This window comes from Echiichthys vipera, assembly GCF_963691815.1.
Source record: "Echiichthys vipera genome assembly, chromosome: 19".
NCBI lineage: Eukaryota > Metazoa > Chordata > Actinopteri > Perciformes > Trachinidae > Echiichthys > Echiichthys vipera.
In genome coordinates this window covers 16,247,106-16,272,809 of record NC_139844.1, presented here as the reverse complement: position 1 = coordinate 16,272,809, position 25,704 = coordinate 16,247,106, and the positions used below count along the sequence as shown (strand labels likewise).

Genomic DNA, 25,704 nt, shown 5'->3' with positions numbered 1-25,704 from the left:
TCCCCACACGCCTACCCACAGACTGACTCACTGCTCTTTGGCTGAGGCCCAGTCCGTCTCAACTCCTCCTCTCCTCTACTCTTTCCTCTCTCCTCTCCTTGTGCCTGTAATCTGATGTGAATGGATGCTGATGTTGGAGGGCTTTCTGCAACACTGCTTTTACCCATCAACTCAAACTCTAATCAGGGGAAGGAAGGTGGGGGAGAAGGATTTGTTTTGAGTATTGGAATGGGATTATAATTCAAAAGATGATTTAGGGTAGTAGAAAACAACTGTGCAAAGAAAAGATAGTGGAGAAAACACATACAATTTGGAATTTTTAGATCAGCAGTGACACAAATACAATTATTTTATTTTTGTTTGCCTGAGTACAGTCATACCTTACTTTAAAAAAAAGCAAGCAGGCATAAAGAAAGACGTTAGCAAGAGAGCTATAGGGCCTACTCAGTGAATGCCATCCAACATCAATGTCCAAAGCAATTTAAAAAAAAAATAAAAACACTTAATCACTTTATTGCAGAGTTTCAGAAGAGACATTTTAAACTGCTGTCAGGTCTGTGCTCTAAGTACAAACTTGGATCCAAGAAGCTATTAGCTTAGCATAAGGAAACAACAAGCCTAAAATGTTTTTTATATTGTTTATTTAATCCGTACACATACAGAAATATAAAAACAACAATTTGAGGTTTTATGGTGTTACTACGTAACTCGAGATGGTCATGTTTAAATTTGTGTATGCGTACAGATTAAACAAATGAGATATAATGTGTTAATATGTCAGGTAGTATTTTTTATAACGTTGGAGAGAGCCCGCTAGTTGTTTCCCAGTGATATCTTTTTTTAAGATATTTGGTAAATTAGAAAAATTCCTTAAAATAAGGCTGAATGACAACACTATACTCTTTTTTTCTTTTAGAAAATCTTTTTTTCTGAAAGAAAGAATCTCCAATGTATGTACCTAAAAGTACTTGGGGTTGTTAAAAAACAAATGTTTTATTTGGCTTGTGACAGAATGTTGTTGCGTTTTATTCTGTTGCATCCTTTTATAGGCTGCTGTGGCAGTTTGGTTAGGTGACTGTCGTTTTGTTGACAAGTCAATGGCTGCCTTCTCCTCTTTACCCTGACAAGCTAAAGGCAAGCTTTGAAAAAAAAGTCACCCCATGCCACTCCATCCCATCCCCCACTTTTTTTCTACATTTGCTCCTCTGACTTTTATAGGTTTTACAGTTCTGTCCAATTAAATCCTGTAATGTTGCTGTCTTGGAACATATTTATAGGTACTGTTTCTTGGCTTCACTCCAACTCACCTTCAGATGACATTTCAAACTGTGATCTTCTAATAACCATTTGGAAATGTAAGTAACAGCTATATTTTGCTAACTATATTAAGCCGCGGGTACAAGCGGCCGAAATGGGTTTTCTCAGGAGGGTGGCTGGAGTCTCCCTTAGAGATAGGGTGAGAAGTTCAGGCATCCGTGAGGAACTCGGAGTAGAGCCGCTGCTCCTTTGCGTTGAAAGGAGCCAGTTGAGGTGGCTCGGGCATCTAGTAAGGATGCCCCCTTGGCGCCTCCCTAGGGAGGTGTTCCAGGCACGTCCAGCTGGGAGGAGGCCTCTGGGAAGACCCAGGACTAGGTGGAGAGATTATAACTCCACACTGGCCTGGGAACGCCTCGGGATCCCCCAGTTAGAGCTGGTTAATGTCGTCCGGGAAAGGGAAGTTTGGAGTCCCCTGCTAGAGCTGCAGCCCCGCGACCCGACCCCGGATAAGCGGTTGAAGGTGAATGAATGAATGATATATTAAGCCTTAATCCAAGCAACGATAATGTGCGCACGTTCTACAAAAAAAAAAAAAAAACAATGCAGAGAGAGATTTTCAGCCATTAGAGTCAGAGGAGATCTTAAAAGCTTCTCAGGGCACTAGACACTTGGCTAAACGGTGTGATAGGAGAGTTGAAATACAATGGGCTCAACAAAACCCAGATGGTCCCATTACCTTGGGACGCTGCTCCTTTGAGGCAGCTATTATGATAATAGCTATGGAGGACTAAAGAGTTGTGTATCAGTTCACAGAAAGGAAAAATGGAGTGCTGATCTGCAAACACTTGAACACAATTAGATATCAATGTATGATACATTTACATTTCCTTTTAAAACATTTCACATGTAATGCTTGAATAAGGAGGCAAGAGCTGGTTAAACCCCGGAGAAGCGGTTGAAGATGAGATGAGATGAGATACTGAAAAAGGGGATTTTGTTTATGTTACTTTGTATCAGCAAAGCCAGAGCATGTAATAAAGGAAACTTAATGCAATTAATTAAATTGTATTGAATGACTGACTGAAATTAGGAGATAAATAGTTTAAAAAGAAGTATAGCTGTAACAAACATTTACTACCATGCATCAGCAGATCTGCTTATTCCTGATCAGGGTCCTTAGAAGCCCAGCTACCCAGCATGCAGTGCCAAAAGACACAGAAATGCTCTTGACAGGTTGCCAGTATGTTGCAGGGCTATAGGGCAATGCATATGACAATGTATGACATGCATCAATGCACCTGCGTCCATTATTTTGCATTTATGCTCATAAAGCAGCTGGGTCTTGGTGTCCATCAACATGTCAGGATAAGCAAATTTTCTATTTCCCAGCATCATTGTGTAGCAATGTTATCACATTCACTTCCTGGATCAGCACATCCCTGCTACTGTACTGTGACTTGGTGTGTGTGCTATGGGCATCTGATGCGATGCGATGCAGGTTTTGTGTGTTGCACTTTCACATCTACCAGTGGAGATTGCTCTAAGACTGCAAGGGAAGCTCAGCTTCCCCTAAAATGTCACCAAAAAAAAGTGGTGAAATATGTACTGCTGTGTGTTCATTTCATTGACTAAATATGCGCTAGAAAGCCTTCATCTTTTGTTCAGAATCAGCTACTTATCACAGGAAACCAACGCAACTTCCTTCTCATTCATCCACAGTGCCACAGCGCTTTACAGAGTTGGCTTCTACTGACTTCAGTGGGGAGGGTAGAGCAGGTTGTTCCACTGCAGCGAAACTAGACACTGACTGGATAAATGCTGGGCTTTGTCCCGCCCATCGGACGCTCAGTGTTTCTGGGGGTCTATGGGGCAGTGGGCTGGCCCGGACGCTCAGCTTCTGCATGATGATTGGATGAGCTGTCTTTTTTGATTTGACAGCTAAATGAGCAAATCAGCGATCTTAAAAAAATAAACAGCCACCGGAGCAGTTTCACCCCCGTCACTCACACTCAAAGGCGGTCACACTTCACAGTAGTCTGGCGCAGCAGCTCCAGCTGGGCCAAGGCCGTTTAAGCAGCCTAGCTCTGCTGGCCATTGAGAGGACACTAGTCAAGTCCCTGGAAAAGACGCCTAGTTGGTTTGATAAGGTCACAGATAATTTTCTTGAAAAGGAACAAAGGGTAGAATTTACATATAAATAAACAACACATTCATGATGTAGGCCGGAAAAATGAGCTTCCCCTCCTTTTTGTTGGTATTACTGTTGTAATGTTTTGTTGTTACTATAGCAGTTAGATCATTTATGTTGTGTCACTTACCATTTGTGTCTTGCCACTTTACTTATTACTTACTAATTGTGTCTTGTCTTTGTCTTGTCTAGTCTATCCATGGGATAGTGAGAAACGCAATTTCCATTCCTTGTATGTCTTGTTTATGTGAAGAATTGACAATAAAACTGACTTTGACTTTGACTTTGAAAGAACAGCAGCCACTACTGACATCTACATATGGCAGTCAAACATATTACCACTTAAAGGCAATTAAGTTCAGATCAACTAAGCTGTACTGTAGGTCTTTGACATGTGGGGGATAACCAGAAACCTGATGGAAAAGATGCAAACTTGCTATTATTAAAGGGATAATTTGCCAATTCTAAACCAGCTCTGTATCATGGCAGTGTGGGCAGATAAACAGTGTTTAGCTTCTCTCTGTGGCAGAGATCGCTGTAGAGCAAAGCAGCTGAGGTCAACCAAGATTCACCAGATGCAGAACAGCACACTGATGTCTAATGCTCAAATCAACTAGTAAGTATTTCGCATGCATGAGGCTCAAGTACTGTATTTGCATTTTCTCCCCCTAAAGTCAATATCTTACACATTATGTATGGATGAGGACTGAAAGCCAGCATTCATCCTCTTGAAATTTTAATAGGATGAAAAAAGGGAATGAGGAGTGGGATCTATGGTCCTTCTCAAGCAGCCTCTTGCTCGTGCTACATGTTCCTCCTACATATTTCATTCAAGTCTGTTACTCTTCTTTTCTCAGACTCTTGAAGCACTCTTCCCCAAAAGCCTCCTCTAACACTTCTTCCCACTGCTTTAGCTGAATTTTCTCTTCCCATTCAGAAAGTCTCATGTGACTCCGCAGCTTCTACTTCTCATCTAGACGTCTCTTTTGAGATGCAGTAACTCCCCTTCTTTCTGCTACTGTGTCTTGAAGTTCTTGCGTCGGACGGCGGTGCTTACTTAATGTCAGAGGTGGTCAAGCGCCTCCGCATGAGGAACACAACAAGCCCTAAAAGCTGCTGCTGGCCCCCTGTCCATCACATCAGTGTTGTCTCAAATCAATGGCTCTGACGTTTAACCCATTCACTACTTTTCACTGTGACAGATCACTGGTGTGATGATTGGCCCTGATGGGTAATCACTGCATCAGTGATGGGACGAGACATTAGACAGCAACTTCCTTGAGATGAGGTGATTCTGCACTTCACTTGTATTGTATCTCAAAACTTAGACATTTACAAATGGAAGATTTTGATTTGTTTCTATGCAATGTTTTTTGCTTGTCTGCCAATTATCAGTTCCTGGGTATTGTCCTTGATGTAGTACCAAGAAAAGTTTTGAAAATGGTTCATTCTGCCAACTGTATAAACACATGTAATCTAACTTTTTTTTGATAGTGGATGGTAGAGGGGGAACAACAACAATTAGGGGGTAGAGAGATGACATGCTAGCCTGAGAACCAGACAAATCTGCAAACTCATGTTCCATTTGCTCTGGCAGATACATTTGGCCATCTTCCTGTTCAGACAGGAAAATTACTGACAGCATCACTGTCCTGTAATACACCAGGCTCACAAGTCTGAGATCAATCTGTCAAACCAGGCAGTGCCACAGGTTTCTCTTTCAGATCATTCACACATTTAGTGTACTGTTTAGCTGTAATTTAAGAAAGCTTTTTGACCCGGCCAATATCTTTGCTAGGTTGATGACATGCAACACAAGTTCCTGGACTCAAAGCAGGGACATTGCTCTTATATGGTCATATGGTTATGATCTTGTTGACTATTTCTCATAATTTTTCTCAAATTAATCAGAATCTCAGAAGTTTTTATTTCACATACCATCCACCATCTCAAAGTTTGTGTGTGCTGTTGTGTGTATTTACTGTATGTTTATGCTATGTTTGCTTGTGTATATGTGTGTGTGTGTGTGTGTGTGTGTGTGTGTGTGTGTGTGTGTGTGTGTGTGTGTGTGTGTGTGTGTGTGTGTGTGTGTGTGTGTGTGTGTGTGTGTGTGTGTGTAACCACCTGCTGGTGTAAACCTTCAGGTGTTTTGGGTAGGTTCACACATGTGCCCCAGTGATGGAAAAGCCACAAAGGCAGAGAAAGTGACCCAAATAATGAGTGTACAGTTAGAGACCAACAGAGAGAGAGAGAGAGAGAGAGAGAGAGAGAGAGAGAGAGAGAGAGAGAGAGAGAGAGAGAGAGAGAGCGCCTGACCTCCTTTGCCCTGCGTGCAGACACATTTGCTAATGAAATGCCGTCTGTTTGCATACAGCATGTTAGTCAGCGAAAACTAACAGTTCACACAGGCAACAAACTGTGACACTGGCCCTTGCTCAGAAAAACACAGTTCATGTTGCACCAGAGTGAGATAGAGAGTGGTGGTGAGACGGACACCTCGACTAAGCAGAAGGTTTTTTCTCATCATTTACAGTTTTGCATGCCACATTACCTCTCTTTGCTGAACTTGAGGGAGTGGAGGATGGCTGGTCTCTTCTGCCTCAGGTTCCACAGGTGAACACTGTCGTCAGCCAGAGCACTCACCAGCGCTCCCTGTCACAACAGAAGGGGCATTTCATCAGTGAAATACATATAAGTTATAATTTCCGAAACTTCAACAAACATATCTACAGACTGCACATGCTCTGTGAATGTGGCATGCATGAGTCAGACTTTATTTCCTGGAAACTGACTTTTAATCAGGCAGCTTTCTCCCAAGTTACCACAATGATTCATAAGATGTATATAAGTGAATGTGCGCATGTAGGAGGCATTAAAAATGGTCTCTCTGAGGGTTTGTTTGAACTACTGAGTCACAGTCACACAGACTATGACAGACACACACGACTAAGCATGAAATACTGCATTTCTCATAAACATGAAGTGAAGTTTCTTATCCATATAAGTCAGAAAATGCTGTACAGTTGGTATTCAATACTCATAGCAAGTGTACTTGAAAAAAGTAGTAAGAATGTTTCCTGTGGCCTGTAGATTTTTGCTGCTTAACATGAGAGAACTGCCTATTTCAGGTGAGCAATTGCCCGAGGGTTGGGTGAATTGTGGAATGATTCACATGAGAGATCTTCTTGGATTTGAGAAGAGGACAAACAACTGCAAGTTATACAACATAGTTAGCATGCAGAGCTGTTGGATAATTGGTGAGAATCAACTGACAATATCAGTGCTGTGCTGTGCGGCCCCATTAAATCAAATATGCCAAAGTTGCATCACTATCTAATGTTGTTTCAACAGAAACAGCAATGTATATTGTTTAAAATTAGCAAACACTTTTTTACCAAACAGATTTACCAGTTAGGTGAAATGGATATTTGACCGTTTAAAATACTCAATGCAGTGAACACTGCAGTACTCAAAAAGTACTGTGGATCATTACCCAGCCCCACTGATACCAGGGGACTTGACTGACCTGAGTTACTTTCATACTACCAATACGATCATCATCATACACTCTTTCTGACACCAGCACACAGCAGGAAGAACTTTTTGAACATTTTAGGGGTTGAAATGCGATTACCGGGGATTAGCTTTTATGAATTTGCCCAGAAGTCTTATTAAATGACATAGCACAGTAGACTTTTTCTCACCCACAGAGTGACCTGTCTTTGGTGCTGTAAGACAGCACTGGTCTTACTGGTGAGTACAGACACCTCACTGGAGCAATAAGCTGTTTGCTGACTCCAAATGATTCTGTGACCTACCTCATTGATGAGAAACTGTAGCTGGATTACGGCCGCTCCGCTCTCGTGCTGACAGTAACACTCCACGCCTGGACGACCAAACCTGAGAAGTTCTCTGTCAAGGAACGTACAGTACCACCAAAGGGATTTTTCACCACACAGCTTGTTTTTGTTTGTGTAGGCAGCCCAGTATGCACTGAATATGCATGAAATGTTTTGGGTTTTTTTTTCGAATGTGCGGCAGCTCATGACAAATGCCTCAGCATTTGAAGGTCATTTGCTTCTCGCTTCACCTCAAAGGTCATGATATCTGTTGCCTGGTTAACCTGTAGAAGAACAATGGAATGTTCTCCATGGTGCCTTTATTATGGTCGCCCAACAGAGCTTGAACATCACATACAACAGGGAACGATTGCAGGACTTTCTCACTCCCCACATGCCTGTAAATCACATTCCTTTCTTAAATTTATCGTAATCAACACCTTATAATAATACACCGTAGGGCTTAGTTTTACCAGAGAGATTTTTATTTTGAGAGAATATGTTCTTAGAATAAAGGCAGCACAAAAGAGCCAGTTACCTAACACTAGATAGAAGTGCTCATCATGAAATGTAGTGGAAATGTTGACCACATAAATCACTGACGTTATACAGAAACAGCAGCATGTTAGACAGGAGAGAGTGGTTGCAAAGGGGTATAGACATAGTCGAAACAAAGAAGGGGCAACACTGGCAATGCTGCAGCGAAGGAAGAAATCTGTAATAGGATTGAGGAGGAGAAAATGGAAGGGGGGGGAGAATTCAGATATTGCGATATATAGAAAATGAATCAGCAAAGAAGAGGTGGATATTATGTGAGCAGATGGGAAAAGACAAGGAGAGAGATAGAGAGGGAGAGAAAAGGAAGAGAGAGAGAGGATAGAGTTAAACAGAGATCGGTCACTCTGATAAAAGATGCAGAGCTGAGAGAACACATGCAGAGAGAGGCGGATGGAGGATGGAGGCTGGGGGAAAAAAAGAGAGATAAGGGAAGGGAAAAGGGACTGACAGAGAATAACTGGCTTCTCTTCCTGAGGAGAGTGAATGGGTGAGCGTACTGATTATATCCATTCATTACATCCATTCCCAAGACCTGCAGGACTAAGGTGGGGGGTGTCAATTTTTCATACAGGAGCGCATAGAGGTGTAACACCCTGGGGACAACGCAATTGCTCATCATTAGTGTGTGTGTGTGTGTGTGTGTGTGTGTGTGTGTGTGTGTGTGTGTGTGTGTGTGTGTGTGTGTGTGTGTGTGTGTGTGTAAAGGTGGGGTTGGTAGGTTGTGTTTCTGCATGTAACCAGCTACTATAAATTGCCTGCTGTGGTTTCCAACTACAACAGTTTGAACCGCACAGTGACTTATGAATACAGATGAATCAAACATTACCATTACTATTCTATTTTTTTGTGCATCCACATAGAAAACACATAGAAAACAGTGGGAACTGCAAAAAATGACTGCGGAAAAGAAATATTCTTTAGATGAACCATACAGCAGAGGAACCTTCATCACAAAAGGTTGCAAAGGTAGCCACAGCAGCAACAGAAGCAGAGCCCTAATAATCTAATTCAAACACCAATAATCAAGTCCTCCTTTTCCGCAGAGCAAACTGCACCTTCAGCCCCCAGAGATGCGCCAGTGTAATTTATTAAGCCGTAATGAATGTAATCATTCCTGAGGTGTGTTGTGACCGTCCCAATGAATAAAGCCACCACATCAGTGGAGCCAGCAGCACCACACACCTTGTTTCTTCTCAGCCAGAAGCCCCTTACTTACTGTGCAGCATGTATTCCATCATCATGTATTTCCATCCCGTCTTCCTCACAGTTTACATCATTTGGTTCAATCTATTGATCTCCATCCAGTGGCTGTTACTTCATTTATAGTTATATTTGACTAGGTATCAGTTTGATTCCGTAGCCCTTGTGCTGTCTGAAAAGCTGCCCCTCTGCTTCTCATGTGGATTAAGCTTTGTCCTCAGGACTACAGCTCTGAGCCAGTAATGCCCTGACCAGGAGAAATCTACTAGATCCACTGGATTTCAGCAACTAAATCTTCTGGGAAATATTGCAGACCTAAACTTTGACACCTAGAGGGCGCAACCAACTCTATGACATATGACATATAGCTTAGCCTCAAAATAAACTTCTTACATTCACCAGGCACCTCTCTGTAAACCCTCAAGAACTTAAGTTCTGTATCACTCCACAGAATTTCAGAGTTCCCAGTGGGAGATTCCTCAGAGCCTCGACTTGTAATCTAACATAAAAACGGCACCCAGCATCAAGATTAGTAAAACATGTAGGAATACACTGTTTATTCTCACTTCTGTCTTATTTGTGTCTCATTAAATAATCATACACACACACATACACTTACTGGTCATCTATCATCTGCGGACATGATGCTACAGCGTTTGTAAGCACAACATACAGCACAACGCATCGTTATCAGCTGGTATTGGTAACAACGGCTAACCTGGCTAACCCCTTAAATATAATGGTTTTCCAACTTTGTAACTGGAATGGAGTCAAGTTGGTAACTTGTGACATCATTCCTAGTCCTGAGATCAGACTTCTGAGGTTAATGGAATACACCATTATAGGAAACAGCTTACCTATCCCTCTGCTTTTTTTTTTTTTAGCCTTTTAACAACATTTAGCCAGTGCAACACAACAGATAAAGATTGGCCACTGCAATCAGTGAATATCATCTTATTTTCCGATCCCAATCAACAAGGCAAATATCAGCGGACACAGATGCTTGGACGATAAATCCATAAACATTGGATTTAAGAGAGGTCAAAGATGAAGAAACTTTCTTGGAAAATTCCTAGAAAGCTAACTATATATCACTTAGCACCTGCTTAAGAGAATAAAAGCTGGAGGCACATACAGTATTAGGTTGTGTTTTGTTTGTCCTACCACATGTGCACATGTGAATCTTTGTCCACTTGACAAAGAGAGACCTTGTGTTGAGTGTCAGAGCAGAGGCGATGCTGTCTGGAGGGTCTCAGCACTGGTGCCTCAAACTAAGTGAAATATGTAGAAGGACAGAAGGTCATTCCTGCACTAAACATCCAAACGTTAGAGCTTCATATGATGAATGAAATAAAAAAATTAAAAGCACGCTGATTATAAAGAGAGAGGGAAAAAAGCTCATCAGCACGCACAGAATCACTGTCACAGCCAGTGGATGAGGACAGTGGACCCCGATGCTCTCCCCACTTGACCTATATAGCTGCGATCCTCAAGGATACTGCTGCTGGCTAAACTGTCACAGACATGGAGAGGGACACTGACGTCCATGTAGGTCTAAATGTGCAAGTAAGGGGGAGCAAGCTAGCTTAGATCATCTCATTTAATGAGGATCATGATGTATGGTATGCCTAAAAGCTTTAATTATGTTTCTCTTAATTGTATCCAAGCTCAGAAGAGAGGAAGCGATGAGCGAGAAAGTGGCACCCATGTCATTGCTGTTTGCAAAAACATAAGAAAGAGACAGTCTACTACCTTAAAGTGTGAGTTTAATTACTGATTGTTCATGAAGATAATCACTATAGCCGGCTATTAGTCTTTATAAACTGAGGAGGAATTATACTGCAGGATGATAATAAGTGCTTCCTAAACTGAGGAAAGGGTGAACTTAACTTAGGCAGTAATATTACTTTTAGGTCACCGTGCTAATGGTTATATATTTTTTAATTTATGCCCTATGAAGTTTTCAATAAACACCAAATATTACAACACAAAACCATCACAATTTTCCAATAAATCTGTGGTGGTCTCTGACAGTACAACCTCTGTACACAAGATGTGTTTCATCTCTGCACAGAAAGTTATCGAGCATACTTTTTAGGTAAACCTGTAACCTTCATACATGCGGTGTTAGTCAAGAGGGTCTGGCACAGCGACAGCAACCCATCTCACTCAAAATGATTTAATTGTAAACTCTTTTCTAATGTTGCCAGGCAACCAAACCTTCCAGGGTATCAGAAAAGAGAGGGAAGGATTTAAGGTTGTGCTTTTTAAACTGCTCACACTGCCTTCTCTCTGAAGAGAGGAACAGTTCCCACAAGCACATTATCATGAAGCGCACACATGCGTGCCACACACACAGACATGAGCATAAATTCAAACAGTCAAAGAAGTAAAAATGGATTTTGTTCACGTCGCAAGTGAATGTTGGAACAATAATTATCAGAAAAATGCAGCAGGCCACAACAAGACATTGTGTCCAATGGGAGGAAACTTTGCTTCAGTGTGTGCAAACCATTCGACTATGGACTGAATTTCACCACAAGCAGCAGACTCAGGGACGGCTGTCTTTACATTTACATGAATTGAATTAAGAGACTAGTACATGCAGAATAACTTTTTTTTAGCTTGGCTGAGGTGGAGAGTTGCAAAAAAGTACAATGGAAACATATTTAGGAAACAAGTCATGACATATGTGAAGCATGTGATTTAAGCATCACACAGGTCAAAATGAATGATGTCATCTCATTGTAGTCTCTTCTCTCCTAATGATTTTACTGACACCAGGTTACCCTCTGTTTATCTCAAGGCAACTATCTCGTTCATTCACATAACAATAGTTGTAATAAATGTGGATTTAACGAGTGATTAAACAAACATTCAATGAATATGTTTTTGCAGCCCCTATGTTAAACTATTCAGGACAACAAATGTCTCTTGACAGTTAAAATTCTTTGAGGGCTGCCTTTACCAAAATGTTTCTCACAGATGAGTTGTAGCCAGTAGGAAGGTTCGTCTAGGCAGTTAATGGTGATTGAGTTGGAGTGACAATCCAAGTAAGAAAAGCTTCACAATATCTAAACGAGAATTACCTCCTAGCGGTTGTATGCCTCTGCTCACCAGTCAAGTTCACATCCATGCGAGTAATGGACTCTCAAAATGGCAAATCCATTTAACTCAGTATTTGATAGATATTAACTTAAAATCCAATTAAATTGATAGAAATACAGAGTGTACAACTTTAAAGGAATTAAATAAAAGGTAAGAGTATGAGATATATTTTTGGGTGAAATGTGGGTGCTTCACGTTCATCTTCAACCCGGAAGCACAGAAGATCACCACGACAGTTTCAAGATTAGAGTCACCAGTTCAGCATCTGATCAAATGTTAAATATGGTTACAATCTCTGTTTCTGTTCCCGAGTTATGGTGTTGAATAATGGCCAGGAAAGCCTTTTTGCAGAACATTGTGACAGTGAAGTTGACCTTTTGAGTATAAAATGTCATCACTTCATTTGACATTTGTGAAAAATGTCATTATTAGCGTAGGAGATTCTTGCGTTATAGTCAAAAATGGGTTATATGTTGTCACAATGACCCTGACCTTCGACCAGCAAATTCGAATCAGTTCATCCTTGAGTCCAAATGGGTGTTTGTGACAAATTTGAATACATTTCCAGATGGACGGGTACCTAAAAAACACAATGCTTCAGGATGGCATAAAAAGCATTAAATGACAATAGTAACTGTTTACAAATGGTTTGTGAACTAATACTTCTAAAGGTTTATAATTTGCAATAGTTTTATGATAAACCTGAAAATTATGTATCAATCATTTACAAATAATTTGCTCATCATTGACCATTGGTTAAAAAAATAATGAAATTTGTACAATATGGTGTGACAAGAAAAAACGGCTGCTCCATCTAAAAAGTAATACTCTGTGTTGTTTATTAGAAGGCCCTTTCTGCTGCTCTCAGTATGTGATGCAAATTCAATCTTTACCAAGTGCTCGAAACCTTTTACATTTGTTTTTGGAACCCTCCAACACTGGGTAGCTATTTACCACTGTTGTGTCAAAATGTGTTTCCCATAAAATACATGTTTCCTCTGGCAGTGTGTCCTTGCCTCGATTTCACGCCAGGGTGGAAAATAAGACAATCTCAATTTCTGTGGGTTGTTTTCACATCATTGGATTTTGACATGCTATAATAACCTTTACAAAAATCTTTCACAGTATTAAAGAAAGAAAGACAGCAGGTGCCTATAATGGACATGATCATACTTCTTGTATTATCCTTGAACCAAATAGAAGGTGCATTAGCCTGCATGTTATTAATTGAATGCATTTTATCCACAATATTTCCTCAGGGGGAAACATGATGATACACCTGGAAAAATCCCCATGCGCCGAGAAAGTGATTAGTTTCATATTGTAATATTATTATGCAGAGAAAACAATGTGTGTTTGAAAGAAAAATAGGAAAATTTGATTGAGGATAGAAATATGTCACATTACTGGCCACAAGTGATCTCGAACTGCTGAATCGAAATGTTCCAAGTCCTCTGAGGACTATAAATGCCAGCAAAACAAAATAAACTTTTAAAAAATCTGACCTTTCCTGGATCTTAAAATAACATGCATTACTTTACAGGAAAAGTTAGACATCTCAGTTCCCATATTACATTTTTTTCCAGAATTAACAAACAAGCAAGTTACTCCGAAGTTCCTCTACTCCGTTCACACGGGACAGGCTCAGTAGGAGATGTGTCACAATTGCTGACAAGAGCATTGCTCATTCCATTCTAACCGAGCCATGTCTCTATCTCGCTCTGCGCCCCTCTCACCACACTGCACCAACGCTAAAAGTCGACAGACTGACCGCAGGCAGCGATGGGAGCGAGACAAGAAGACAGGAAAAGAGAGGAAGACGGAGAGCGAAAGCAGAAAGTGGGTCAGCTTTCACGTCTTGTCAAGCCCGATGAAAATTTTCTGGGCTATTCTGGAAGTCAAAGATGACTGACAATTCACTTTTATATTGCTCCTCTTATATTTATTTTTGTCAAAGCCACGGGCAACTTCCCTGACAAATAAAGGTGAGTCACTGGGCATCTGGCAAGGCAAAGTTGTCATAGAAAGAATTGGCTGGGTACATTGGGAAACAGACTGCAGGTTTTATGAAACCACGTTATCCAGGAATAGAGTTGATCCTGATAAGTGTAATTGAATAGGGATGAGCCTGTTTTTCACAGGAGAGAAGGGTTGGCTCACTGCTTGTCTGCTTACGTCAAACATATCATGCCTCTGTATATTTGTCTGAGAGGAATAAATTGAAAAAATAAAGGAGAGCATGCAGCTTTAGATGAAAATACAGTAGAATGCTCCAGAAGGATGAGCACGAGGCGGTGGCTGGACAAAGACGAGGCATGCTTTAACATGAAAAACGATGGACAAGATAAAGAAAATGAACGTTGAGAGGGGGAGAGGGTAAAATAGAGGAGATGTCACAGAGGAGGAGACACGGAAAGAGAAAAAGAGAGAGGTGATTAATGGAGGATAAAGAGGAGAAGGAATCAGGGAGAGGCACTGAGAGAAAGCACCAGAAAGAGCAAGCCTGGGAGCACTGAGTTGCTATGACGTTGGGCCTGGAGTGACGTCAAAGCTAGCCACTCATACATCATCCTGCCAGGGAGGGAGGCTTGGCCACGGGGCACAGGCTGCTCTGCACCGGACCCAGGGACAGCAATGAGGCGATGGAAGATAGGAGGCAGAAAACTGAAGGCACAGAAGACAGAAATAGTAGTCAAAGGAAGACAGAGAGAAAAAAAGAAATGAGGAGGAAAGGAGTAAAGTACATGAAAACAAGAAGGCCTTTTCAACAAAAAAAAGGAAACTATCCAGTAATAAGCCTTGAGAGAAAACAATTATGCATAGGTTCCCACCGCAACCGCAGAAGACTTGGTTCAGCTGCTTGTCAACACATTATTCGGTTCCCATCCGGAGGTGATATATCATCCATAATTCTGCAACCCACCTTGACCTAAACCTGCTTGAATGCTCCCAGATCACCCAACCCCCCCTCCCAGCACCCTAGCTGCCTGCGGCTGTTTACATCACATTTAAAGGCTGCTGAGGGAGCTGCATCTCCATTCCTTCAGGCCCTGAGCCATCCCTGCACTGTGGCCGGCACTCTACTATTACCACGCACTTCACTCTACCTTCTTCAAGTCAGCTTTTTTGTCACTTTACCCTGACTTGGCACATTTGAAGTTATTTTAATCATTTTTTTGAATAATAGCTTTTTGACGCATCTAATTTAAAGGGATAATTGTGTTTTATATAATAATATATTAATGTTTTGCCACTGTACTTCCTTATAGGTTTTGACTGCAAAGCTGTACTGCATCAGATCAATGCTCTCATTTTTTCTGTTTGCAGCAATGGAGAAACGAAAGCATATCATGTGTCCACCAGGGACCTCTCTTTACAATGCTGACATGGTTTTCTTGGTTCAGATGGAATGGAAGACATTCTAGGGACAGAGAGGGCAGGGCATTTTTTGTGCTGAGCAGCACACTGGTCAGTGAAATTCGAAAACGTCTCAACTTGAGCAAAAAATGTCCTTTGAACAGGTTTTCAGCTGTCGCTTAGCAACAGCAGGAACAATGACTAGGATCCTATAAAGGTGCTGGTGCACTCTGCAAGCTTAAAAAAATCTCTCTGGATGCAGGTCTGCACTCCCTGACTTGTAGAGAGTTTGTTCGTTTTCCTTTCCCCTTCCTCTGGCAGAGCATTCAGACAGCACCAAATCCATCACTGAGATTCATGCTCCCTCACATGGTAAAAAGGAACATGGGTACTGTCATGCAATCATACTGAAATGCTAGCTCACACTACTGAGGCACCGACACACAGCTCCACACACCAAGGAGAAAACATAGAGTTGACTAAACTGGTAATTCATTTGTTTAACACAGTCCTTGTATAAATAATCTCCCTTGACACATTTGATTTATTATGCAGGCAAACAATTAAACTGCGATGGGGCTGCTGAGTATTTGGTGCTGCCTCAGCTCCCACACACTCACCATGACACACACACACACACACACACACACACACACACACACACACACACACACACACACACACACACACACACACACACACACACACACACACACACACACACACACACACACACACACACACACACACACACACACACACACACACACACACACACACACACACACACACACACACACACACACACACACACACACACACACACACACACACACACACACACACACACACACAATCTATTATAGCCCCTGTCCCTAAGACTCCTATAGATGACATTCTTGACAATGGCCATTTGCTGAGGTACACAGTTCAATGTTGCAGTACTCAGAATCCTGCAACAAAGAGGCCTGTTCTTTAAGTTTGCAGGTACAGTAGAAGGCTGAAAACATGCTGCAGAAATTAGGTTTTCACTGGCGGGTTCAATGTGTATGCAAAATCTTACCAAAAGGAGCAATGTACAGCTTTAATAACATTGTACAGTTGAAGAATGTTACACAGATGACTTTTAACTTGAACACCAATTTATAGTATTAGTTTACTGCAGAGGAAATGTTACAAAAACTAGCCACCATCCCATTGAGCTCTTAAAGTCTCCCTCACTGAGCTGTGAAGATTGCAGTGAAGCACAGTGCTGAGACACAAAGGGCTATGTGGACAGTTATACTGGAATCACGGCTCTATTAAGAAATATTGTCTATGAATTAGTCTGGGCTTGAGCCAGCACAGGCGAGGTGGGCACAGTGGTGATACACAGTAACAATTGTAACCCCCATCCCCATGCTGCAGGGATAATGTGGATTGTTGGTGTCTGGAGCATGGCCAGTTCTGCCCAGTACTAGGGTGTTAATAACCCAGTGCATCATCTATTTTTAGCAGGACAACTCAGCACTGAGCTACTGTGCGATCACTGCGAGGCGAATATCTGAAAAGAAAGAGATGAAACAAAGGGAGGGAGAGCGATAGAAGGAACAGACTAAAAGCAGGGAAAGAGGTTTGAAATTCACTAGCTTTAGAGATCATATGGGGGGGGGAGTAGGGGGGGGGCGAAGAGGTAGCGAGGATGAGATAGAAGGGAAGCGGGAGAGAGTAAAGGGGCAAAAACTATAAAGGAACAAATGCTGAGTCAGCAGAATAGCTTGTGGCCAAAACCCTCCTGCAAAAGCATGCATAGGATAGGAAAGAAAATTAGAAATGTGGAGGGGGAAAAGCAAAGGAGGAGTGAAATGAAACAGGCCAGGAGGATGGAAGAGAAAGACAGCAGAAAGAAAAGGAAGTGAATGAACTCACCAGAGAGGTAGAGGTACCGTATGAAAAACCTGATCACCTTGAATAGGACAGTCGCGATTTTGAGCAATGCTTGTGCAACTGTCGGACTGCAATAGTCTCATTTACAGTGTGTGACACACAGCAGCTTAGCAGAAATCATAACTTCTGCTGTTTTGATAGCAATGCAAAGACAGTTAAAGGATTATGTTCCAACAGATGATGAAGCTAAACAGTGCTGTTGATGTCTGTTCTGAACGGATTCTGTACGATTTATGCAATTTAAAAGTAGCAATGTATGCACTTTCACCAAATGAAAGTGAATTACCTGAAGGATTTTGGTGTGTACAGTTTACACAAATTTTGTGTCTTTTATTCATCGTTAGTGCGTAGCTCACATAGAACACATAATTAGTTGGGTACAAGGCGACTATGTACTAAACATGAGTTCTGGCCTGTGGACGAGTGCAAGGACACTGTCTCCATCTGCTGCTAACACGCTATCGGTCTGAACCTCACTTGGCCAATTACAGCATTACCTGTGGTCAAAGCAGAGCCTCTCAACTCACCCTACAGTCTACATCATATCTGCCCTCTGGGATTTCCAACTTTACTATAGTTTTATGTTTCAGCTACAACTCTTCAACCCGATCTGCCGTTCTTGGCTATCATTTAGCTCAAAATAGACTTTGAATATTTGTCCAATGGGTCTTAGTGCGCCATCCATCAAGGTGTGAGACTAAATATCCCTTGTCTCCGAATGTTAAAACTACGATATTAAACAAAGCTCTGTAACTACTGTGTTGTATTGGCAATCAGGTATCTCCTGTGTTTAGCTCTTTATATGTCCCATATTTTATGAAATTTCATGTCTTTTTTTTTTATTATAAAGCAGGTCGAGTCGCTGTATAAATACTGTGGAAGTTTCAAAACGCACCCACAGCGAGATGTGCACCGCCCGTATTCAGAAACAATATATACCTCATTTAATACAATGACAACTGTACTCTTCATACAAGTATTCCCTATATCGCTCTTTGGTTTTTTAATACTTCCTAAGGTTTACATTAAAATAAATAATAAATAATTAAAAATAATTTTATTAAGGCTTCATTGCTGTGCAGTATATACATCTAACTTGTAACAAGCTTAATCTATAATTAAAAAATAAAAAACTAACCTCAAGGTGTCCAAATGGATACTTGTAATTCCCTTGCACAGATAGCTCATCCCTTTTTCTCTCCTGACACGTTCAGTCCACTGTTATCATCGGATTGCACATATTGAACATGCTCACTATGAAAACAGAGCGTTCAAATCCATAAACAGACTATCAGATTGTCCAAACAATGGGGTATGTATTGCCAGCAGGGGTGGGGAGAGGAGCACGTACAAAATCCTCCCTGACAACTGATCAATTTCACCATGTAAACATAATGTTTTACAGTGATGTAACAATGACTTCTCATTATTGGATAATGAAGATGGGGAGAGTGAAGAGGCAATAAAAAGGGCAGAACCAGATAAAATGCTTATACTTGATATATAAAATATAAACGTCATCCTCCACTCAATTACGATCAATGTCTGCCTTACACAGCTGAGAGATTTAAGGACTTAAAGTAAAAAGAGTAAAAAGGGGGAGATAGAGGAAGATAAAACAAGTATAACAGTCTCAAAGATAAAAACTCAAGGGGACATTTAAAATGACAGCGGTGAGAATAATTTAAGGTGAACATGGTTTGGCCATATACAGAGATAGAAGAGGGGAAAAAACAGGGAAGGAGAGATTGGAAAGAAGAAGACAAGGAAGTGGAGGACTAAAAGTCTGTGACTGAGTTTCCTTCTGTCTATGAATAATGGATGTGGCGAATGGGAGCAAGCGTATGCATTTAGATGGCTTTATGTATTAGCCTCTAAAAGAGGTAAGGAGGAAAATGTTTTATTAGAATGTAACTTAATGCCAAATTAACCTTTTACACATTTAAACTGCAAGATCACAAGTATTTGTTTTAACAAGCTCCAAAAGGCAATGAAATGCATCTGGACGGAGGAGCTTTCTCATCAAACACTAATCTAATCTTACTTAGAATTGTACCACTGTACTGTACTGTAATGTAGTGTATTGTACTGTACATTAGCTAGATAGTGAGGAACATGGGAATTCAAATGAATGTCTTTTACAAAGCTGAAAACCAACTCAGCCAATTATCCAGTTCCTAGAGCTATCCCCACCATATTCCCAACACTATCTCAAAGCAATCAAAGTGTACTGTGTGTGTGCGCTCTCTTGTTCCCTCCACCCTCCTCTCTCCGGACACGAATGCACACACACATGCACCCTCTGGCACTGATATCAAACAAATCTTTTCAAAGGTAGGACCACGGGAGATTAGCCACCGGTGGCCTCTAATGCTTTTCAGTGTGCCAACCGATGCAGAGCCAGGCCCTACTTTCAAGGACAGGTACCTGTAAGCTGCCAGCACAGCAAGAGTCAGTATATTGCCAGCCGTGCAGTAACACTCGACTGGCTGTATACTCACACCTTAGAAACTGGTGTGCATGTGCGTGTGTGTGTGTGTCTGTGTGCAAGAGATTGACTGTTAAACTAAAAATGGGTGCACAGAAATGCCGTACAAGGGAGGGAATAGGATAAACCCGGTCTTTCTCGAACCGCTCAAGGCAGGGTTAGTCCGCTTTTTTTCTATCTATGTATTTTACTCAAATACAAAGTGATGAAACATTAGTATAGTTAGGGAGGTCAAATGAAAGGTAACCTGGTGGATGAGGACGTGGTAAACAGACACCACTCTCAGAATAAAAAGATGCCAGATTGCTGATTCGCATTGCAGAACCACAACACGGGCATCTATAGATTTATGCTGATGGACTGAGTCTCTGCAGTACTTCCTGCTGGCATGAATTCTGTTGTGTCTGCTTTAGGACTAATTAGGCACATCGTTGGTACATTGTATGTTTGTCACTTTGCCAATACTATGCCAGTGAAGGGCGCCTTGCCAAAAGTGTCATGCAGCATATAAAATATTAATCGGACTGCTGTCCTTTGCTCTTTGATTAATGCGAGACAGAAGGCCAAGTATACCCAGCATTGAACCGAAGGCTGCATACAAACACTTTGTGAAGCAACTGCATTTTCTCTCTACTGGAGGACAGAGGTTGGTGACCATCTACCCTGCTGAAGTGTCCTCGAGCAACATGCAAGATAGAACACAAGAATAAATTAAATATATTTGTAAGATGCCACACAAGTATAGGGCAGATTATATACAATTTACATGACATTACACAAAGGGTTGAGATGTCATTTAGATCAAGAGGTTTTCTTCCCTTTAGAGCTCAAATTATATTTCCATCATCTAAACAGTTTTGAGGGTCAGCATATATTTCATCGAGCCCCTTGCAGACATGAGCAAACATTTCGCTACTACTTCTATATCAGGGCCTTTATTCTGTTCTGCAAACGTGATGGAAATCTAGCCTTGTCTTTTAATTTTTTATTACTCTTGTACAAGTTTTTGACAAAAGTTTGGCTTGACATGAAGGATCATCCTCTATTGACCTTGAACATCCCCAGCCAACTTCAACAGAAATCAGGCCACTTGTTTTTTTTTAAGGAGCTCGTCTTGGACTGTGTTGGTCAAGGGGATATTTTTGAGTTGGACCATGGCAACAGACCAAAGATCAAAGCATCACCATGATTATTAACAATGAATGTCGAAAGATCATGAACATCTCTACCAGATTTGATAGCAATCTAATATGTGTTTTGAATCGATTGAATGAGCTGAAACAATTAGCTTATGAAGCTGAGAAATTGTCAGAAAAAGAATCAGCAACAAGAAAAACAGGCTTAACATTTCCTGGTTTTAGCTTCTCAGCTGGGAGGAATTGTTGCTTTTTCTTCGAGCTGTGATATAGTAAATCAAATATCTTAGGTTTTGTGACTATAGTTGGTCAAAACAAGCTGTCAGAGGTAGGACAAACAGACCTTTTCTAGTTTTAGGCCACACCACTAGCTGACAACAATGCATTTAAATGGACAAGCGGCTTAAAATGGATGAGTGGATGTATGAAAAAAAGTCATATTAATACTTTTTAAAGGATGAAAAGTCCTTTTCACATGTTAAGAATTATCTACAGGGACCAAACAGATATCCTTTTATTTGTTGCATTAGTATAAGACACTGTACATCTGCATTGTACATACTTTTCCCACTGCATGGCATCAACTCAAGTCCACTCAACCTGACTCGACTCACCAGCCCAGCACATCAGGAATGTGCTTTCCCAATGCTGCAGCTACCTCCCTTACGATGTGTCTTTAGTGTTGTGCTTTTTCGGGGCTACGTCTTTATGTTAGCTCTGTATTTTGGCCGAACTATATCTCATGTCACAAAACCAACTGACAGTGGATCTTGTGTTACGGATGTTACTTTCATACTGTCGGTGGTGTTCCAGTGTCCCTGCTTTTATCACTGTCTAGTGCTCAGTGTGGGGCTGATGTCTGGCAAAAAGTAGCGGATTCTGCTCAAGGTCCACAGCTAGACAATAACCTTATTTTTAGTTTCATAAAATGCAGGCTACCCAAATTCACATATACATGGATTTTGCTACAGACATTCCTATTCTTGCGTCGCAGCGTCTGCTGTTGCTAATTAGAAGACAGTGAGCTCGAGGAGTGGTAAAACAGCAAATAAACACATTTCATTTCCCCCAAAATCTTCCCAATAATGTGAATATTGATAGAATTCAAATGGAATGGGTTTTCATCAGTAGAAGTAACACTTTTAAAGCGCCTTTCTCTCTGCACAGGCATGAGTTGAATCTCACAACACACGTTAAAGTCCACATTAGTATCGTTTCAGCTCGCTTGGAACCTCAACAGAGTCGAGTCGAGCTGTACCGTGGAAAAAACGCCACTAGGTATAGCACATACAAGTCAAGTAAGGTACATCAGGGGAACAGGCAGGAGCTGAACAGCAGAGAAACAGAGGGGCTGTGGATTTATGCAGGTGATGAATTTGATTGGATTAAGCTATTCAGACCTGCAGAAAGGAAGACATCCTGTCTGAATGGCAGGATTAATAAAAAAAAACATACATTCACACAGACAAACACACCATGCACTTGAATAAACAGTCCTTTGATGACTCACTTGTCCATCTGTGCAATATAAAAATGTGCGCCGTTTGACACATGCACAAACACTACAGTGCATGTTTGTGTGTAACGTATTTCTATACTGCAAGGGATTATAACGGACAGGTTGAGAAAGAAGAGAGAGGATGAGGAAGAAACAGTCATCACACACCATACACAGGCCTTCAGAGGGAGGGGTCTAGAGTGAGTGCATGGTGCAACAAAGGCAGTTACATAAGTCAAGAGGGTTGTCCCTTCTTGCCAATGTGTGTGTGTGTGTGTGTGTGTGTGTGTACACATTTTTAGTTCAGTTTGGAGGGCACAGAAGATGGATGTATTCTGTTTCATCACTGTGCATCAGGCAAAGTGCCTATAGTGTGTAGAGGAGAGGAAAAGAGCAAAGGAATGAGAGCAGGAAAAAGAAAAAGCGTCTTCCTCGCTCTGCTTCTAATCCCCTCTGTCGCCCCTCCGCCTCCCTTGCACGTACAACCTCTGTCATTTTTATCTCTATCGTCCCTCTGTCTGATCTCTTTCTCTTCTTATTTCCTCCACCCTCTTATTCCATCACACTTGCAGGATGCCTGCTAGGTAGCCCAACCATGACGAATGGTATTCAGCATACACATACATGCATACACATATTGTAACTACAACCCAGTTTGTGAGCAGTGTGTACATATGACTGGCAATTAGGTGAGTCCTATGTGTTGGCACCTCACTTGTACTGCTTTTTGGAACCAGGACAACAGATTATGGCTGTGTGCGTGTGCGTGTGTGTGTGTGCAGCTGAGCGTGTGTCTGTGTGTATACAGATTTATTTGCAGCATCTAACTGTCTTGCCCTGTCTTTCCAGACATCATCAATGCTAGCATCCACCCATTAGGGAGCATGGTAGAAATTTCCATGGTGGTAACTGTTTTAATTCTGCATCTTTGTCTACAGTGAACAGGAAGGAAGAGTCAGGTCAAATGTTTTTATAAGGTTGACTTTCAAATTAAATGGAATTGATCGAAGTGCTGCTGCTACTAAAGTTATTACAATAACAAGCTGGTGATTTATACCGCCTCTCTAAAACTACACTTTTATTAGCTTTCAGTTGTATCGGACAGCATTACACTGCAAGGTGTTACTTGCCCAAAGACATATATTGCTCCACCGTAAACACATTAAATGAAGAGGACAAAAATACTGGAAATGCTATTTATTCTAATGCAACAATATCAGAAAGTACAGACTCAAAATGTCAACACATGAACCACTTAACCAGAGTCCATTTAGCATTGCGGTAAAATTGTTACTCTCATGATGGACAGTTTGAAAATAAATATCATAAAGCAGAACCAGAGATATTTTCTTTATTATTCCACACTTTATTCTTCCTAGTCCACTGGTTCTCAAACTGTGATACTTGTACCACTGGTGGTAAAGGAAGCCAAGGAATCTTTAAGATAGAAATAAAAGGCAGAAAGCAAAATAAAAACATTAATTACTAAATAAATATAATACTAAGAAAATACTTCAACGTTTAAGAGCCGTGAAATGTAATTTAAGATAAGTTTAGCATTCCCTGTAATATTTTTGTTTCGATATCAGCCTGTTACGTAGTCACGGTCATGAGTTAAGAGCTAAACTGTGATGGCAGGATACTAGGCAGAGGTAAAATAATTGACTGACATGTCAGTTCTGATGCTACCCTTCCTACAGCATGGTTGTGGCTGAAGACAGTCAACAATAAATATAAATAAATCTCCTGATTAGGAATAAACCTTCCTGTCTGTGTCGGCCTATGCTGCTGTATTTGAACATTGGTCTTTGAACATTGGTGGTGGTGCTTGAGAGAGCCTGATATTTTCTGAGGTGGTACGTCATGTACAAAGTTTGAGAACCACTGAGCTAGTCAATACATTGTGCCAATATTACCCACAATGCAATTGCAACCCTTTCTCATTCTACACCCCCAGTTTTTTTTAATCATTTTTAAACTTGTAGTCAGATTTCAAGTACCATTAAATAAGGCAATTTATCTGATTTTAGAGAGCTCCATCTTGACTCACCAAAGGCTTTTTTAAATACAGGTATGCAGTAGCTCTACCCCAAACAGAAAAAAATAATATTTTGATGTTCCGACGTTTGAAGTATAAATTATTTTTGGCATATACAAAGAGTTGAGCCAACGACAATAATAACAGATACAGAAGCTCACAGATGTATGTCTATTATTTACAATTTTCGACTATGTTTCATCATCACTCATTCTTACCAGAGTTGCATCACATAGTTAATATGCTTTTCTATAAGACATCCTGCTCTTGTTCTCAAATTATTAACTCTCATGCAATGTCTTTAAGCCGTGGTGCCATGCAAGCTGATCGTATGTGGGGAAGGGAAAAGCCAATCATATGACAGTTAATCCTGGTTTCGGTTCTCTCGTGATACTGTGTTCCAAAGTGAGAGCACACATTTATCAAAGATTACTGCTTTCAAGTTTAACTAATTTCTTGCCCCCTGCATTCAAAGAACTAAGATAGATGAGGATTAAAAGATCATACTATGAACTGCTAACACTATATTAGACAGGATTAATTAAAGCTGAAACACATATTTTTCTTTTCTTTACTATAACTATGATTGAGTATCTAATATGTTTTTACAGTTCTTTCAAAAGATGTCAGCTAGGATCGGTCCCAGTCCCCCCTCCCCCCGCAATCCCGATAGGGACAAGCAGTTGAAGATGGATGGATGGGTAAATGGATGGAGTTCTTTCAACCTATTGTTGTTGGTATGCGATATATTATGCAATATATGTATAACAGGGCCAAGTGGGTAGATATTTTTTCACAACAAAAAACACAAAAATGTGAGCTGACATTTTGTCTATAATCTTGTAATATATTTTTTGTTTTCCATTCTATTTTGGACAATCTTTTTAATAAAGCATCAAATTAATTTTGCAGAGATGCAGAGGAGCCATGGAAGCATTAATAGAGAGACCCCTGGGAATCTGAATCCCACAGGTCTTATTCAAAAGGATTCAGGGGTGTAACTGAGGCCAAAAGTTATCGCATCAGATAGGTGTCTAAATCAGTGTTGGCGAACAAAACGATATACAAACACAGTTGGAAACAGACACTCACGTACCAATGTACACATATG

The 25,704-nt window shown here is 40.9% G+C and overlaps 1 protein-coding gene across 1 annotated transcript in view; it reads right to left on the bottom strand.

The window, feature by feature from the left end:
- stxbp5a (syntaxin binding protein 5a (tomosyn)) overlaps positions 1–25,704 on the bottom strand; it is a 92,533-nt gene that overhangs the window by 49,795 nt on the left and 17,034 nt on the right. Inside the window, exons 4-5 of the mRNA XM_083934202.1 lie at positions 7,264–7,345; positions 5,997–6,097 (exon numbers count right to left, since the gene is read on the bottom strand). Of these exons, the coding sequence (XP_083790328.1) occupies positions 5,997–6,097; positions 7,264–7,345 (183 nt within the window). The remainder of the gene's footprint in view (positions 1–5,996; positions 6,098–7,263; positions 7,346–25,704) is intronic.